This window comes from Urocitellus parryii, chromosome 3, assembly GCF_045843805.1.
Source record: "Urocitellus parryii isolate mUroPar1 chromosome 3, mUroPar1.hap1, whole genome shotgun sequence".
NCBI lineage: Eukaryota > Metazoa > Chordata > Mammalia > Rodentia > Sciuridae > Urocitellus > Urocitellus parryii.
In genome coordinates this window covers 24654907-24671070 of record NC_135533.1, presented here as the reverse complement: position 1 = coordinate 24671070, position 16164 = coordinate 24654907, and the positions used below count along the sequence as shown (strand labels likewise).

Below are 16164 nucleotides of genomic sequence, written 5' to 3'. Positions count from 1 at the left end.
TGGGCTTTGGTGAGACTCTAGATATAAGTTTGAATATAAGTATTGCCAGTGAATTTAAATACCCAAAGAAATGTCTTCCAGTATTCTAAAAGTCAACAACAAATAAGAACTTCCTAAACAAGCTACACTGTTTTGAAGAATTTATCAATCAACTTTTTTTAAAGGAAAAAGGACTCTTTAACTATGAAAGAATGTCAATCCTCAAGGGGCTGGCACTGTGGCTCAGTGGTAGCACACTCGCCTAGCAAGCGCAAGGCCCTGGGTTTGATCCTTAGCACCACCTAAAAACAAATAAAGGTATTGTGTCCAACTACAACTAAAAAATAAATATTAAAAAAAGAATGTCAATCCTCAAATAAAAACTGTAGGAAATATTTGTAGAGTCATATTTTAAAAAAATTTTGTAGTTATAGGTCGACAGAATGCCTCTATTTGTTTATTTTTATTAGTGTTAAGGATTGAACCCAATGCTTCACACATGCTAAGCAAAGTGCTCTGCCACTGAGCTACAGCCTCAGACCCTAGAGTCAGATTTTACAACTTGTGAATCATTTGGCAGAAATGAAATTTTTAAAGGCATCAAGTGGCTCTACAAGTTTAGTATGCTAAGGCAATATGGGTTTTGGTGTTAGACATAGGTTGTTTTTTTTTTTTTTTTTTTTTTTGGTACCAGGGATTGAACTCCAGGGGCACTTGACCACTGAACCACATCCCTATCCTCCTATTTTGTATTTTTTAAATTTAGAGATAAGTTTCACTGAATTGCTTAGTGCCTCACTGTTGCTAAGGCTGGCTTTGAACTCGCGATCCTTCTGTCTCAGCCTCCCGAGCTGCTGGGATTACAGGTGTGTGCCACTGTTCTTGGCTATGCTAGGTTTGAGTACCAGTTGCACTAGTACCCAATTTTGAGTCCTTAGCAAAATGAGAAATTTATTATTATTATTATTAGTAGTAGTATATTGGGGATTAAACCAGGGGCACTTAACCACTGAGCCACATCCTCATATTTGATCCTCATATTTGATTTAGCAACAGGGTCTCACTGAGTTGCTTAGAGCCTTGCTAAGTTGCTGAGGCTGGCTTTGAACTCACAATCCTCCTGCCTCAGCCTCCTGAGCCACTGGGATTATAAGCATGTGCCACAAGCACCTGGGCAAATAAATACTTTAACTGTCTAAGCCTCAGTGTTCTATCTGTATGTAGCACAGGGGTAATGTTGCCTCTTGGTGACTATGAGAGTTCGTGTGCCCAAGTGTGCAGGCCTGGGTGAGGCCTTAGTAAATAACAATCACTTATATAAATGAGTGGCATGTTCTTATTCTTCACAGGGCTTCACATTTGGCAAAGCTGGAGAGATCCTCACCAAGAGACTCCGATACATGGTTTTCAGGTCCATGCTGAGACAGGTATGTTGTTAAGGGGTGAGCTGGCATGTGGGACTCCTCTTTTGTACTTGGGAACTCAGGAATGGGAGCTCAGCCAGGCTGCTCAGAATGCTCCTGTGTAGGTCATCCTTCAGTCTCCTCTCAGAGGTGTCTTTAAACCATCCCCTAGGTCAATTAGAGGCCCTAGTGTCTTTTGGATGTATATAGGTGGGTACAAGGAACTGCAGTTGAGACAGATGTCGTTTCCTGAGTATTTTCACCTCCAGCTTTTTGTCTGAGTAGTTGTAGGCAGTGTCAGTGGAAGTGACCTTCAATGCCCCCATTCCTTTCCTCCCTTTCTTTCCTTCTTTCTCTTGGGAAACCTAGGATACTCTGTCATGTTTTTTTCCTGCCCTTTTTCCCCATCCTTTCAACAAATCCAAATTCATCCACATGGCCCATTCCTTACTGCCAGTTCCTTTGCTGTGGCTAGACTGATACAGCACTTCAAACTGCAGCATTGCCATCTAGTAAGGACTCAATGGACTGCCTTTCTTTTCTCACACCTTCAAGACCCTTGCAACAGACACTCTGAATGTGTTCCTTAGAAAGGGAAATAAAGGATTTTAGGAATGTAACCTATAGCAGCCTGGTTGAAAGGAATAAGTTTATTTAATAATCAGGAAATTTTTATATGTACCTTAAAACGTTCCTTTTTAAAATCATTAATCACTTGCCATTGAATAAAATGATGCTCTAGAAACCTGCTCCAGACACGCCAGGGCTACTTGAACCCTGGTTGAGAAGCATCTGTGGGCTGTGCTAGGATTTCTAGAGGACACACAGGTTTCCACCTGTCTTTGATTTTGTAGTCCTTTCCCACTCTTCCTATCACCACCTAAAAAGACATATTTTTGAAAGTTTCTAGCTACTGATGGACAGATCCAGGACTGAGTCTGATTAATTAGAGAGCACTATATGGTGGGGAACTCTATCTTTGGACCCTCTAGTAAAACCATAGTTATAACATAGATTTCACTTAGGCTGGTCTTGGTCCAGGGCCAAATGTCTCATTACCCCATCAGCCTCCAGGCCCAGTCCCAGGTCCATAATACTTTGAGAGCTGAGCTGAGGGTTTGTATAATGCCTTCTCCATGAATTAAGAAGAACAAACCCATTAGAGCCTTGTGCTTATAAGACATCATACCAAGTATTCTAAGTCATTCAATTTGAATGGTTCCTGTCTTCAAGGAAGTTACATTACCATGGGGAGAAACTTGAATACTTAAGAACACTAAAAGGCAGATTGATATTTGCTGTAATGAATTATAACACTCCATCTTTTCTTGAACATTTTAGATAAAAATGATAATTACTATTTTAATGCAGATCACCACTTCAGTAACCATAGTTATTTATGGTGGACATAAGTTCTTTAAACTCATTTTTTAAGTGGTTTACAAAGAAAATTCCATTTGATACTGAATGTCACATTTGTTTTGTTGATTTGTTTTAACCCTGTTTATTTATTTCACCCTGAACTACAGTTATCTAACTGCATGTTCAACTTCTCTATTTGGAGGTCTAATAAATGTTTCCAATGTTAATATTTTAGACATGAACTCTTTTTTTTTTTTTTAAGTACCAGGGATTGAACACAGGGGTACTTAACCACTGAGCAACTTCCCAGCTCATTTTTTAAATTTTTTATTTTGAGAAAGGGGTATCACTAAGTTGCTCAGGGCCTCACTAAGTTCCTGAGATGGGCTTTGAACTTGCCATCCTCCTTCCTCACTGCCCCCAGCTCAACCTTTATAGGCTTACCCCTTACCTACTCTTTGCCCATGTCCATGAGTGATGGCACCCTTCTACCAGTTGATCAGGGGTAAAAACCATGGTGACTCCTCTTTCTGTGTTTACTATTGCAATAGCTTCCTAGCTGGTCTCATTGCCTCTCTCTGTATCCCAATCCAGTAGGTTCACCTCACAACAGCCAGAGCCATTTTTCTTTTTTTTTTTTTTTTTTTTTTTTTTTTTTATTGGTCGTTCATAACATTACATAGTTCTTAATACATCATATTACACGGTTTGATTCAAGTGGATTATGAACTCCCGCTTTTACCCCGTATACAAATTGCTGTATCACATCAGTTACCCTTCCATTGATTGACATATTGCCTTTCTAGTGTCTGATGTATTCTGCTGTCTGTCCTATTGTCTACTATCCCCCCTCCCCTCCCCTCCCCTCCCCTCCCCTTTTCTCTCTCTACCCCTTCTACTGTAAATCATGTCTTCCATTTGTATTCTCTTGACTTACCCCTCCTTACCTCTTATATGACATTTTGTATAACCCTGAGGATCGCCTTCCATTTCCATGCAATTTCCCTTCTCACTCCCTTTCCCTCCCACCTCTCATCCCTGTTTACTGTAAATATTCTTCTCAAGCTCTTCGTCCCTACCCTGTCCTTGTTTACACCCCTTATATCAAAGGAGTCATTTGGTATTTGTTTTTTAAAGATTGACTAGCTTCACTTAGCATAATCTGCTCTAATGCCATCCATTTCCCTCCAAATTCTATAATTTTGTCATTTTTTAATGCAGAGTAATACTCCATAGTGTATAAATGCCACATTTTTTTTATCCATTCATCTATTGAAGGGCATCTAGGCTGGTTCCACAGTCTTGCTATCGTGAATTGAGCTGCTATGAACATCGATGTAGCAGTGTCCCTGTAGCATGCTCTTGTTAGGGCTTTAGGGAATAGACCGAGAAGGGGAATAGCTGGGTCAAATGGTGGTTCCATTCCCAGCTTTCCGAGAAATCTCCATACTGCTTTCCAAATTGGCTGCACCAATTTGCAGTCCCACCAGCAATGAACAAGAGTGCCCTTTTCCCCGCATCCTCTCCAGCACTTATTGTTGTTTGACTTCCTAATGGCTGCCAGTCTTACTGGAGTGAGATGGTATCTTAGGGTAGTTTTGATTTGCATTTCTCTGACTGCTAGCGATGGTGAGCATTTTTTCATGTACTTGTTGATTGATTGTATGTCCTCCTCTGAGAAGTGTCTGTTCAGGTCCTTGGCCCATTTATTGATTGGGTTATTTGTTATCTTATTGTCTAATTTTTTGAGTTCTTTGTATATTCTGGTTATTAGGGCTCTATCTGAAGTGTGTGGAGTAAAGATTTGTTCCCAGGATGTAGGCTCCCTGTTTATCTCTCTTATTGTTTCTTTTGCTGAGAAAAAACTTTTTAGTTTGAGTAAGTCCCATTTGTTGATTCTATTTGTTAACTCTAGCGCTATGGGTGTCCTATTGAGGAATTTGGAGCCCGATCCCACAGCGTGTAGATCATAACCAACTTTTTCTTCTATCAGATGCCGTGTCTCTGATTTAATATCAAGCTCCTTGATCCATTTTGAGTTAACTTTTGTGCACGGCGAGAGATAGGGATTCAGATTCATTTTGGTGCAAATGGATTTCCAGTTTTCCCAGCACCATTTGTTGAAGATGCTATCCTTCCTCCATTGCATGCTTTTAGCCCCTTTATCAAAAATAAGATAGTTGTAGTTTTGTGGATTGGTTACTGTGTCCTCTATTCTGTACCATTGGTCCACCCGCCTGTTTTGGTACCAGTACCATGCTGTTTTTGTTACTATTGCTCTGTAGTATAGCTTGAAGTCTGGTATCGCTATACCGCCTGATTCACACTTCCTGCTTAGTATTGTTTTTGCTATTCTGGGTCTTTTATTATTCCATATGAATTTCATGATTCTTTTATCTATTTCTACAAGATATGCTGTTGGGATTTTGATTGGCATTGCATTGAACTTATAGAGAACTTTTGGTAATATCGCCATTTTGATGATGTTAGTTCTGCCTATCCATGAGCAGGGTATGTTTTTCCATCTTCTAAGGTCTTCTTCTATGTCTTTCTTTAGGGTTCTGTAATTTTCATTGTATAAATCTTTCACCTCTTTTGTTAGGTTGATTCCCAAGTATTTTATTTTTTGGGGGGATATTGTGAATGGAGTAGTTGTCCTCATTTCCGTTTCAGAGGATTTGTCGCTCATATACAGGAATGCCTTTGATTTATGCGTGTTGATCTTATATCCTGCCACTTTGCTGAATTCATTTATTAGCTCTAATAGCTTCTTTGTAGACCCTTTTGGGTCTGCTAGGTATAGAATCATATCATCTGCAAATAGTGATAATTTAAGTTCTTCTTTTCCTATTTTTATGCCTTTAATTTCTTTTGACTGTCTAATTGCTCTGGCCAGTGTTTCGAGGACTATGTTGAACAGAAGTGGTGAGAGAGGGCATCCCTGTCTTGTACCAGATCTTAGAGGGAATGCCTTCAATTTTTCTCCATTCAGAATGATGCTGGCCTGTGGCTTATCATAGATTGCTTTTACAATGTTGAGGTATGATCCTGTTATCCCTAATTTTTCTAGCGTTTTGAACATAAAGGGATGCTGTACTTTGTCGAATGCTTTTTCTGCATCTATTGAGATGATCATATGGTTCTTATTTTTAAGTCTATTGATGTGGTGAATAACATTTATTGATTTCCGTATATTAAACCAGCCTTGCATCCCAGGGATGAATCCTACTTGATCATGATGTATAATTTTTTTGATATGTATTTGAATCCGATTCGCCAGAATTTTATTGAGGATTTTTGCGTCAAGGTTCATTAGAGATATTGGTCTGTAGTTTTCCTTCTTTGATGTGTCTTTGTCTGGTTTCGGAATCAGGGTGATATTGGCGTCGTAGAATGAATTTGGAAGTTCTCCCTCTTTTTCTATTTCCTGAAATAGCTTGAAAAGTATTGGTGTTAGTTCCTCTTTAAAGGTTTTGTAAAACTCTGCTGTATACCCATCCGGTCCTGGGCTTTTCTTAGTTGGTAGTCTTTTGATGGTTTCTTCTATTTCCTCTATTGTTATTGGTCTGTTTAGGTTGTCTATATCCTCCTGGCTCAATCTGGGCAGATCATAGGACTCAAGGAATTTATCTATGCCTTCACTATCTTCTATTTTATTGGAGTATAAGGATTCAAAGTAATTTCTGATTATCTTCTGTATTTCTGAAGTGTCTGTTGTGATATTGCCTTTTTCATCCCGTATGCTAGTAATTTGGGTTCTCTCTCTTCTTCTCTTCGTTAGCATGGCTAAGGGTCTGTCAATTTTATTTATTTTTTCAAAGAACCAGCTTTTAGTTTTGTCAATTTTTTCAATTGTTTCTTTTGTTTCAATTTCATTAATTTCAGCTCTGATTTTAATTATTTCTTGCCTTCTACTTCTTTTGCTGTTGTTTTGCTCTTCTTTTTCTAGGATTTTGAGATGAAGTATGAGATCATTTATTTGTTGGTTTTTTCTTTTTTTGAGGAATGAACTCCAAGCAATGAATTTTCCTCTTAGAACTGCTTTCAATGTGTCCCATAGATTCCGATATGTTGTGTCTGTGTTTTCATTTAACTCTAGGAATTTTTTAATTTCCTCCTTGATGTCTTCTAAAACCCATTGATCACTCAGCAACCTATTGTTCATTCTCCAGGTGATGCTTGCTTTTTCCTTTCTTCTTTTATCATTGATTTTCAGTTTCATTCCATTATGATCAGATAAGATGCATGGTATTATCTCTACCCCTTTGTATTGTCTAAGAGTTGCCCTGTGACATAGTATATGGTCTATTTTTGAGAAGGTTCCATGTGCTGCTGAGAAAAAAGTGTAGCTACTTGATGTTGGGTGGTATAGTCTATATATGTCAATTAAGTCTAGGTTGTGAATTGTGTTATTGAGTTCTATAGTTTCCTTATTTAACTTTTGTTTGGAAGATCTGTCCAGTGGTGAGAGAGGTGTGTTGAAGTCTCCCATGATTATTGTATGTTGGTCTATTAGACTCTTGAACTTGAGAAGAGTTTGCTTGATGAATACAGCTGCACCATTATTTGGGGCATATATATTTATGATTGTTATGTCTTGTTGGTGTATGGTTCCCTTGAGCAGTATGAAGTGTCCTTCTATATCCCTTTTGATTAGCTTTGGCTTGAAATCTATTTTATTAGATATGAGTATGGACACTCCTGCTTGTTTCCGCGGTCCATATGAGTGATATGATTTTTCCCAACCTTTCACCTTCAGTCTATGTATATCTTTTCCTATCAAATGCGTCTCCTGTAGACAGCATATTGTTGGGTCTTGTTTTTTGATCCATTCTACTAGCCTGTGTCTCTTAATTGGTGAGTTTAAGCCATTAACATTTAGGGTTATTATTGAGATATGGTTTGTTCTTCTATCCATATTTGTTTATTGATGTTACTAAACCTGATTTGTTATCCTCTATGACTCCTTTCCCCCCTTTACTGTCCTACCTCCCATTGTTGGTTTTCAATGTTGTTTTCCATTTCCTCTTCCTGTAATGTTTTGCCAAGGATTTTTTGAAGAGATGGTTTTCTAGCTGCGAATTCTTTTAACTTTTGTTTATTGTGGAAGGTTTTAATTTCATCTTCTAACCTGAAGCTTAATTTCGCCGGATACACGATTCTTGGTTGGAGCCCATTGTCTTTCAGTGTTTGAAATATGTTATTCCAGGATCTTCTAGCTTTCAGAGTCTGTGTTGAGAGATCAGCTGTTATCCTGATTGGTTTACCCCTAAATGTAATCTGCTTTCTTTCTCTTGCAGCTTTTAAAATTCTCTCCTTATTCTGTATGTTGGACATCTTCATTATAATGTGTCTAGGTGTGGATCTCTTATGATTTTGCACATTCGGCGTCCTGTAGGCTTCTAGGATTTGGGATTCTGTCTCAATCTTCAATTCTGGGAAGTTTTCTCGTATTATTTCACTGAATAGACTGTTTATTCCTTTGGAATGGAGCTCTGTGCCTTCCTGTATCCCAATGACTCTTAAATTTGGTCTTTTGATATTGTCCCATAATTCTTGGATGTTCTGCTCATGGTTTCTTAGCAGACTTGCTGAGCTGTCTATGTTCTTTTCCAGTTGAAATACTTTGTCTTCATTGTCTGATGTTCTCTCTTCTAAGTGATCTACTCTGCTGGTAGTATTCTCAATTGAGTTTTTAAGTTGGTTTATTGTTTCCTGCATTTCTAGAATTTCAATTTGTTTGTTTTTTATTACCTCTATCTCCCTGTGAAATTGATCTTTGACTTCCTGGATTTGTTTGTCAATGTGATCTTTCATTGTCTGATTTTGCTGTCTCATGTCTTCCTTGAGACTCCAGATCATCTGAACCATATATATCCTGAACTCTTTATCTGATATTCCATCTGTTGCAGCTATTACCTCTTCTAAAGTTGAGTTGACCTGCATTGCTTGTGGTCCTTTCTTTCCTTGTCTTTTCATACTGCCCGCGTTTCTTTCTGCTTGGTGCAACTGTTGTGTTTTGAAATTTACCCCCTATTTATTTATGTTGCTCTTGTATACTTGAAAAGTCTCCCTTGCAGGTGCGGGCGGCGGCTGTGCCCCTACTCCAATTGGGGTGACGTGTCTATCACGCTGGCGGCTCTCTGGGCCTGTTCCGGGAGTGGAAGGCGGCTCTGCTCTGTCCCTATTCCAATTGGGGTGTCGTGACTACAATGCTGGCAGATCGCTGGGCCTCTTCCGGGCGTGGGCGGTGGGATTGGCTGGCGGGATTCCACCTAATGGCAGTCCCTAACCTCCCTGCTTGCTAATTAATGGCTTCTCTGAGGCGCCACGCCTTCTGTAGCTGCGGGGCAGGCCGCGCGAATCAGTTGGCCTGGATCTCCGGGGTCCTGCTGCTGGCTGTTTTGATGTTACAAGCTGTTGGAGAGTGGTGGTGTATTCTTCAGCTTTCCCGGATGGTGGCCACTGACTGCCTGGATGGAGTGTCCGCTGTTTTGATGTTGCACTCTGAAGGAGAGTGGCGGTGTATCCTTCAGCTTTCCCGGATGGTGGCCGCTGACTGCCTCGGTGGAGTGTCCGCTGTGGGGGATGGGACTGTACCGCTTTCTTCCCCTTCTGAGAACCCGTGCTCGGCCCAAGGGTCCGTGTGGGCTTGGCTGGTGGGATTCCACCTAATGGCCTTCCCTAACCTCCCTGCTTGCCAATTAATGGCTTCACTGAGGCGCCACGCCTTCTGTAGCCGCAGGGCAGGCCACGCGAATCAGTTGGCCTGGCTCTCCGGGCCCTGCTGCAGGCTGCTGGGATCCCTGGCACTCTATCACTTTGATTTTTTCTGCTTGCCCCTCCCCCAGCGCTGGCTAGCCAGGTTTCCTTTTGGCTGCTACTGGGAGGAGGGGTTGGAGGTCAGGTGTCTCTGGTTTCCCCCTAGCCTGTATGGAGGCTCAGCTTGATACTCCCTCTCCCGGCAAGCCTAGGAGAGATTTTATGCGAATTCCCGCTGTCTGGGGGGTGAGCTGAATGACAACGACCTGTTTTGATGTCGCACTCTGAAGGAGAGTGGCGTTGTATCCTTCAGCTTTCCCGGATGGCGGCCGCTGACTGGCTCGGCGGAGTGTCCGCTGTGGGGGATGGGACTGTACCGCTTCCTTCCCCTTCTGAGAACCCGTGCTCGGCCCAAGGGTCCGTGTGGGCTTGGCTGGTGGGATTCCACCTAATGGCCTTCTCTAACCTCCCTGCTTGCCAATTAATGGCTTCACTGAGGCGCCACGCCTTCTGTAGCCGCAGGGCAGGCCACGCGAATCAGTTGGCCTGGCTCTCCGGGCCCTGCTGCAGGCTGCTGGGATCCCTGGCACTCTATCACTTTGATTTTTTCTGCTTGCCCCTCCCCCAGCGCTGGCTAGCCAGGTTTCCTTTTGGCTGCTACTGGGAGGAGGGGTTGGAGGTCAGGTGTCTCTGGTTTCCCCCTAGCCTGTATGGAGGCTCAGCTTGATACTCCCTCTCCCGGCAAGCCTAGGAGAGATTTTATGTGAATTCCCGCTGTCTGGGGGGTGAGCTGAATGACACCGACCTGTTTTGATGTCGCACTCTGAAGGAGAGTGGCGGTGTATCCTTCAGCTTTCCCGGATGGTGGCCGCTGACTGCCTCGGTGGAGTGTCCGCTGTGGGGGATGGGACTGTACCGCTTCCTTCCCCTTCTGAGAACCCGTGCTCGGCCCAAGGGTCCGTGTGGGCTTGGCTGGTGGGATTCCACCTAATGGCCTTCCCTAACCTCCCTGCTTGCCAATTAATGGCTTCACTGAGGCGCCACGTCTTCTGTAGCCGCAGGGCAGGCCACGCGAATCAGTTGGCCTGGCTCTCCGGGCCCTGCTGCAGGCTGCTGGGATCCCTGGCACTCTATCACTTTGATTTTTTCTGCTTGCCCCTCCCCCAGCGCTGGCTAGCCAGGTTTCCTTTTGGCTGCTACTGGGAGGAGGGGTTGGAGGTCAGGTGTCTCTGGTTTCCCCCTAGCCTGTATGGAGGCTCAGCTTGATACTCCCTCTCCCGGCAAGCCTAGGAGAGATTTTATGCGAATTCCCGCTGTCTGGGGGGTGAGCTGAATGACACCGACCTGTTTTGATGTGGCACTCTGAAGGAGAGTGGCGGTGTATCCTTCAGCTTTCCCGGATGGTGGCCGCTGACTGGCTCGGCGGAGTGTCCGCTGTGGGGGATGGGACTGTACCGCTTCCTTCCCCTTCTGAGAACCCGTGCTCGGCCCAAGGGTCCGTGTGGGCTTGGCTGGTGGGATTCCACCTAATGGCCTTCCCTAACCTCCCTGCTTGCCAATTAATGGCTTCACTGAGGCGCCACGCCTTCTGTAGCCGCAGGGCAGGCCACGCGAATCAGTTGGCCTGGCTCTCCGGGCCCTGCTGCAGGCTGCTGGGATCCCTGGCACTCTATCACTTTTCCAGAGCCATTTTTCTAAAAACTAAGTCAAACCATCTCTCTCTTCCTAAAACCTGCTGAAAGTGACCATTCCTCTCTGGATGAAGTATGGAATTTTGTAGTTGCCTAAAAGGCCATACATGATGTCCCCTCCCCACTCTCAGGCCTCATCTCCTACACCTTAACCCTTGACCAGCACTCAGTCTGCTCCCCACACAGTGCTCACTGTGTGTGTGTGTGTGTAGGAAGAGAAGATGGGAGGAAGCCATCTCTCTGTCCAGAGGAACAGGCAGAACTCTGTCCAGAGGAAGAGGCAGCTTTTTCAGATTAACAAGTGACTTCTTAGGTTACAAGCACCCTTTAAAGCTTTGTTGCTAGTATTTGGACAGGTCAAGTGTAGTTGCACCTCAGATCCTTTGCATGTGCCAGTTCCTTCTTCTTGGATATGCTCATCCCTTCTTACACTTAGTTCTATGCTCCAATCTCACCTTAGAAAGGCCTTCTCTGTTTCTACACCAGTTTCTAAAATAGCACCTTCCCTTATTTCTTTGTCCTTACCCACCTCCGTTTTTCTTCACAGCGTGTATTACCTCCTGAGATGGCATAAATGTATTTGCACCCTCTAGCTCCAGAACTTGAGCTTTAGGAGAGCAGCAATTTTGTTGTTAGTGCTCACTGTTTTGTCCAATACTTCAAATTGTGATTGGGACCAAGCAGGCATTCAGACTTTTTCTGATGAATGAAATGATTCTTTTATGTATTAGTATATAAATCCCTTTCTTGTCTATTGAATGTCAGAGGGGATATAATTGATCAACAAAATTGACCTTATCACTTTCCTCTTGGAGCCAAGAGTCTCACAAAACAGGACTTTGATGTGATTATGATGAAATCTCTTCTGTGCCACAGGATGTGAGCTGGTTTGATGACCCTAAAAACACCACTGGAGCATTGACAACCAGGCTTGCCAATGATGCTGCTCAAGTGAAAGGGGTATGTGACTCCTTTTGGTTTTGTCATAAGTGGTCATTTGAACCTCAGCATGAAATTGGTTTTCTTATTTTAATGTTAATTATTATCATCATTGTGAAGGAAATGTTAAATAGACACAAATCCACAAATAAATGTTTTAGAACAAAAATGTTAACTATTTAAACATTAAATGCTGTTTAGTGTCTAGATAACTTGTAAGCTATCTTTTGTTATTGCTGTTATATTCATACTCTTAACAAGATATATGTAGAAGAATGGTTATTTAGAAAAGAAGTATTTTCACTGTATCATTCAGGACCAGTCTGTTTTAGTGCTCAATTAACAGAAAATTGTAGTTGCTACTGAAAAAATTATGTGTATAGTTGCTACTGGAAATTTTAGGGACATTACAGTTCTTAAAATGAGCAACAAAATATGTTTTAAAAATAGGTTGAATAAAATGAAAAGCACTTGAAAAAATTAAAGCAAGGTGGAAGGAATAACTTCAAACTGCTGAACCATCAGGTTTTGATTTTTAGCAGAAGTGACAAAATTTTTTCTATAAATTTTTATGGCAAAAATCTATAAGCTGATGTAGAATTTGAAAAAAAAAATGTGATCTCTGTTGTGTCTCCCCCAACCTTGGGTGTTATAGTCTTTATCCTTTATTCTTCCTGTAAGGCAGTACTATCTTAGCAATTATCCTATCTAATAGATATTTTTGGAAGAATAAATTATATTTGGAATGAGAGAGATGTATAATTACAAGTCAGATCTTTAAAAATGCTATTTTAATACAGACATCTTTGTTGAAAGCAAACAAACCAACAAAAATCAAGATTTGGATCCAGTTATATAGAACCTAACCAAACAAAATGTACACTGCTTTAAATAACTTTGAACCTTCAGAAACAGATAATGATCTTACCTTATGCCAGTGTCCATTGTTAAAAAGTACAGTGGAGAAATGGAAGCAGCATGGGCTGGTAGGGGCTGGCTGGTTGCCAGGGAGGGAAAGACTCAGTGATGATATGGGCAAGAGGCCTGAAGGAAGGAAAGATGCCATCCTTGTAGGTGTTTGGAGGGGAACCTCTAATCAGAAGGTCAGCAAGGGCAGAGGCATTGAGCACCAAGCATTCCTCAAACATTCCTGAAGTAGTAAGGGTGACAGAGCAACTAGACTAAAGTAAGTGAAAGAACAAGTCTTAATAGGAAATGCTTCATCGTCTTATGAGTTTATCAGCAGTATTTGAGATCCTAGGTTGTTCCTGTCTTAAAGGAGGAACCTTGGTTTCCTTTCTAGGACATTGCTTTTTTCTCCCACTGGCCACTGTCTCCCACTGTTCATTGCTATTTTGTCTTTATAGCCCTGACCTCAGTGCCCAGGGTTTGCTATCTGCAGAGGCTCTTTCATCCAGTCTCATAGCTTTAAAAACCACCATTGTACTGGAAAATCACCAATATTTGTTTGCAGATGACTTCTCTGCTAAGTTCCAGACATAGAAAATCCACCTGTCTCCCTGACATGTGCACATGGTTGTCTGATGTCTCATGTCTGATCATGGACTGGCCATTCCCCACTCAGAGCTCTCAATTCTCCTTCAATCCACTCCTCCAACAAATTTCCCAATTTCATTAAAAACCAATTCTATTTTTTTCAGTTGTGTAGGTCCAAAGTGTTAGAGTCATTCTTAAATCCCCTTTCTCTCAGATCCCTCATAAAATCCAACTAACAATTTTTATAGGCTGAACCTTTTTTAAAAATCCAGAATTTGTCACATTTTACCACCATTCATATGACCACACTAATCTAAGACACTATCACCCCTGTCCTGTATTATTGTAATAGACTCTATACCTCTATTCCTGTCTCCTTCTACACATTCATATAGCAGCCAGAGTACTAGTCTAGTGTTTATATCAAATAGCTGTTAGACAAATCTGGTGGAATTGATGGGAGTTTTGAAGGAGTCTATCACAGGAGTTAGTATGGAGAGAAGCTTTAATCAATGTACCTGCTCATTTTTGGAGTTGGGAAAGATTATTCAGTCACAGAGACCTTAGTGGCCATGCTGGATATAACTCCATTATAATTTTTTCCCAAGATCAGCCTCACTTGGGCAGAAAAAAAATGTTTAGGAATGGAATTGGGCCCTTTCCAGAGAAAGCAGATCAGAGAGCCAGAGAAAGGTTTGCAATGAGTTGAGGGTACAGTATTTTCAGGGTAGAAGAGATGGGAGGATTGAATCATCTAGCAAGGACTGAGTTGACTTTGTAGGCCGACATCTGGTTTGAGGCTTGGCAATCACCACACACTACTGAGAGTCATGCTTCAAGCTCCCTCTGGTATTCAAACTGAAGACTTTGATGCTTTCTTAGTATAAATTAAATTCTATAGCTTTCAACTCTGTGTATATTTTTTACAAATCAAATCTAGGTTAAATTAAGCATAATAAGCATTTCAGATAGGCCTCAATATTTTTGAATATCCTTAATAACAAATAATAGTCTTAAATTATAAGTAGTACTGTACCTAATTTTGGAAATTTCTACCATCCAGTTTAATATAAATGTCAGAGTTTATCTTGCTAATTTTCAGAGCTTGCTTTAGAGATCATAGTTTAATTGATTAAGACTTTCTTGGTATTAAAAATTCAGAAGAGAGAAATATGTTATCACAGTCTGGAGTTTTGATCATCCACTTTCAGTTTATTCAGAAGTCATGGATAATCCTCATTTTAGAAACTCAATAAAGTTGTTACAAGTAAAATTTTATTTTTGTTTTATAACTGAGAAGATGATTAATATATTTTCGTGAAAGTGAATTGTTACAGTTCTTAAGAATATAGAAGTGTGGATTTTAAAGTTAATATAAAAATGTGTCTCTAATTTGTTTTTTAGGCTATAGGCTCCAGGCTTTCTGTAATTACCCAGAATATAGCAAATCTTGGGACAGGAATTATCATATCCTTAATCTATGGCTGGCAGTTAACACTTCTACTCTTAGCAATTGTACCCATCATTGCAATAGCAGGAGTTGTTGAGATGAAAATGTTGTCTGGACAAGCACTAAAAGATAAGAAAGAACTAGAAGGTTCTGGAAAGGTGAGTCAAACAAAATACAATTGCTTACCTAAGTAGAGAAAAATATTTTAATCAGTGTTGTTTTGTTAGTCCCTACTACTTATTATGTTCTGAGTGTTTTATCACCATTCCCCAGAGCAATATATTTTTGACATTTATTCTGCAGATTAGAAACTGAAGTAAAGTAGCAAACGTGGCCTTAGGCTCAGACTGACACTGCTTCTTACAGGCTTTTTTGGTTTCAAGCTCCTGTCTTCACACTCCTCTCTTCCTTCCCCTCCCCTCCTTACTTCCTTCAATCCCCACCCCCTTTCCTTCCTCCACATCTCTTTTTTTTCTCTCTCTCTTTCTTTTAAGCAAGCTTAAATCTCCTTTATTGAGAAAAGTAGGACCTTTTTATTATGTCTGATGGGAAAGGTTCAATATGGAAACATCCTGGGGGCTTTTTTCTATCTGACTTAAATGATCACCACTGTCCCTCTTATCATTCCTCCTCCTTTCATCCTACTTATGCTTCTCCTTCCCTGGATACTTGTTTTTCTGCATGTTTGTTTATTCTTTTCTCATTATTTAACAAATGCTTATGTGACATTACTGCATTTCCTGGCAAATGCTTTACTCTTCATAGTGACCTTGTGCAGGAAGTCCTAGTGTCATCTCCTTTTCCAGGTGAAGCTTCCGGCAGTGGTCCCCTGTGCCTTAGAGAACTGAGGATTCTTAGGGTCAGGGTTCAAATTCAGGTACCTGTGCTCCTGTTCTAGATGGCAGAAGACAATCTGATGTCATAAGATCTGGATCATTATAGAAATGAGGGGTCAGAACAGGGCAGAGTCCCAAAACTGGGACTAATGTCTAGATAGGAGTATATCTACCAATGGATATTCCAGACTCTCCAGAGTCAGGGCAGGAATCTAGTTAGTTTATGGTGGGTCTGGCTCTCAGGC

The 16164-nt window shown here is 41.3% G+C and overlaps 1 protein-coding gene across 1 annotated transcript in view; it reads left to right on the top strand.

The window, feature by feature from the left end:
• The window catches only part of Abcb1 (ATP binding cassette subfamily B member 1), an 82758-nt gene that overhangs the window by 47072 nt on the left and 19522 nt on the right, over nucleotides 1-16164 (top strand). Inside the window, exons 17-19 of the mRNA XM_077796691.1 lie at nucleotides 1329-1406; nucleotides 12074-12157; nucleotides 15038-15241. Coding sequence (XP_077652817.1) covers nucleotides 1329-1406; nucleotides 12074-12157; nucleotides 15038-15241 — 366 coding nt within the window. The remainder of the gene's footprint in view (nucleotides 1-1328; nucleotides 1407-12073; nucleotides 12158-15037; nucleotides 15242-16164) is intronic.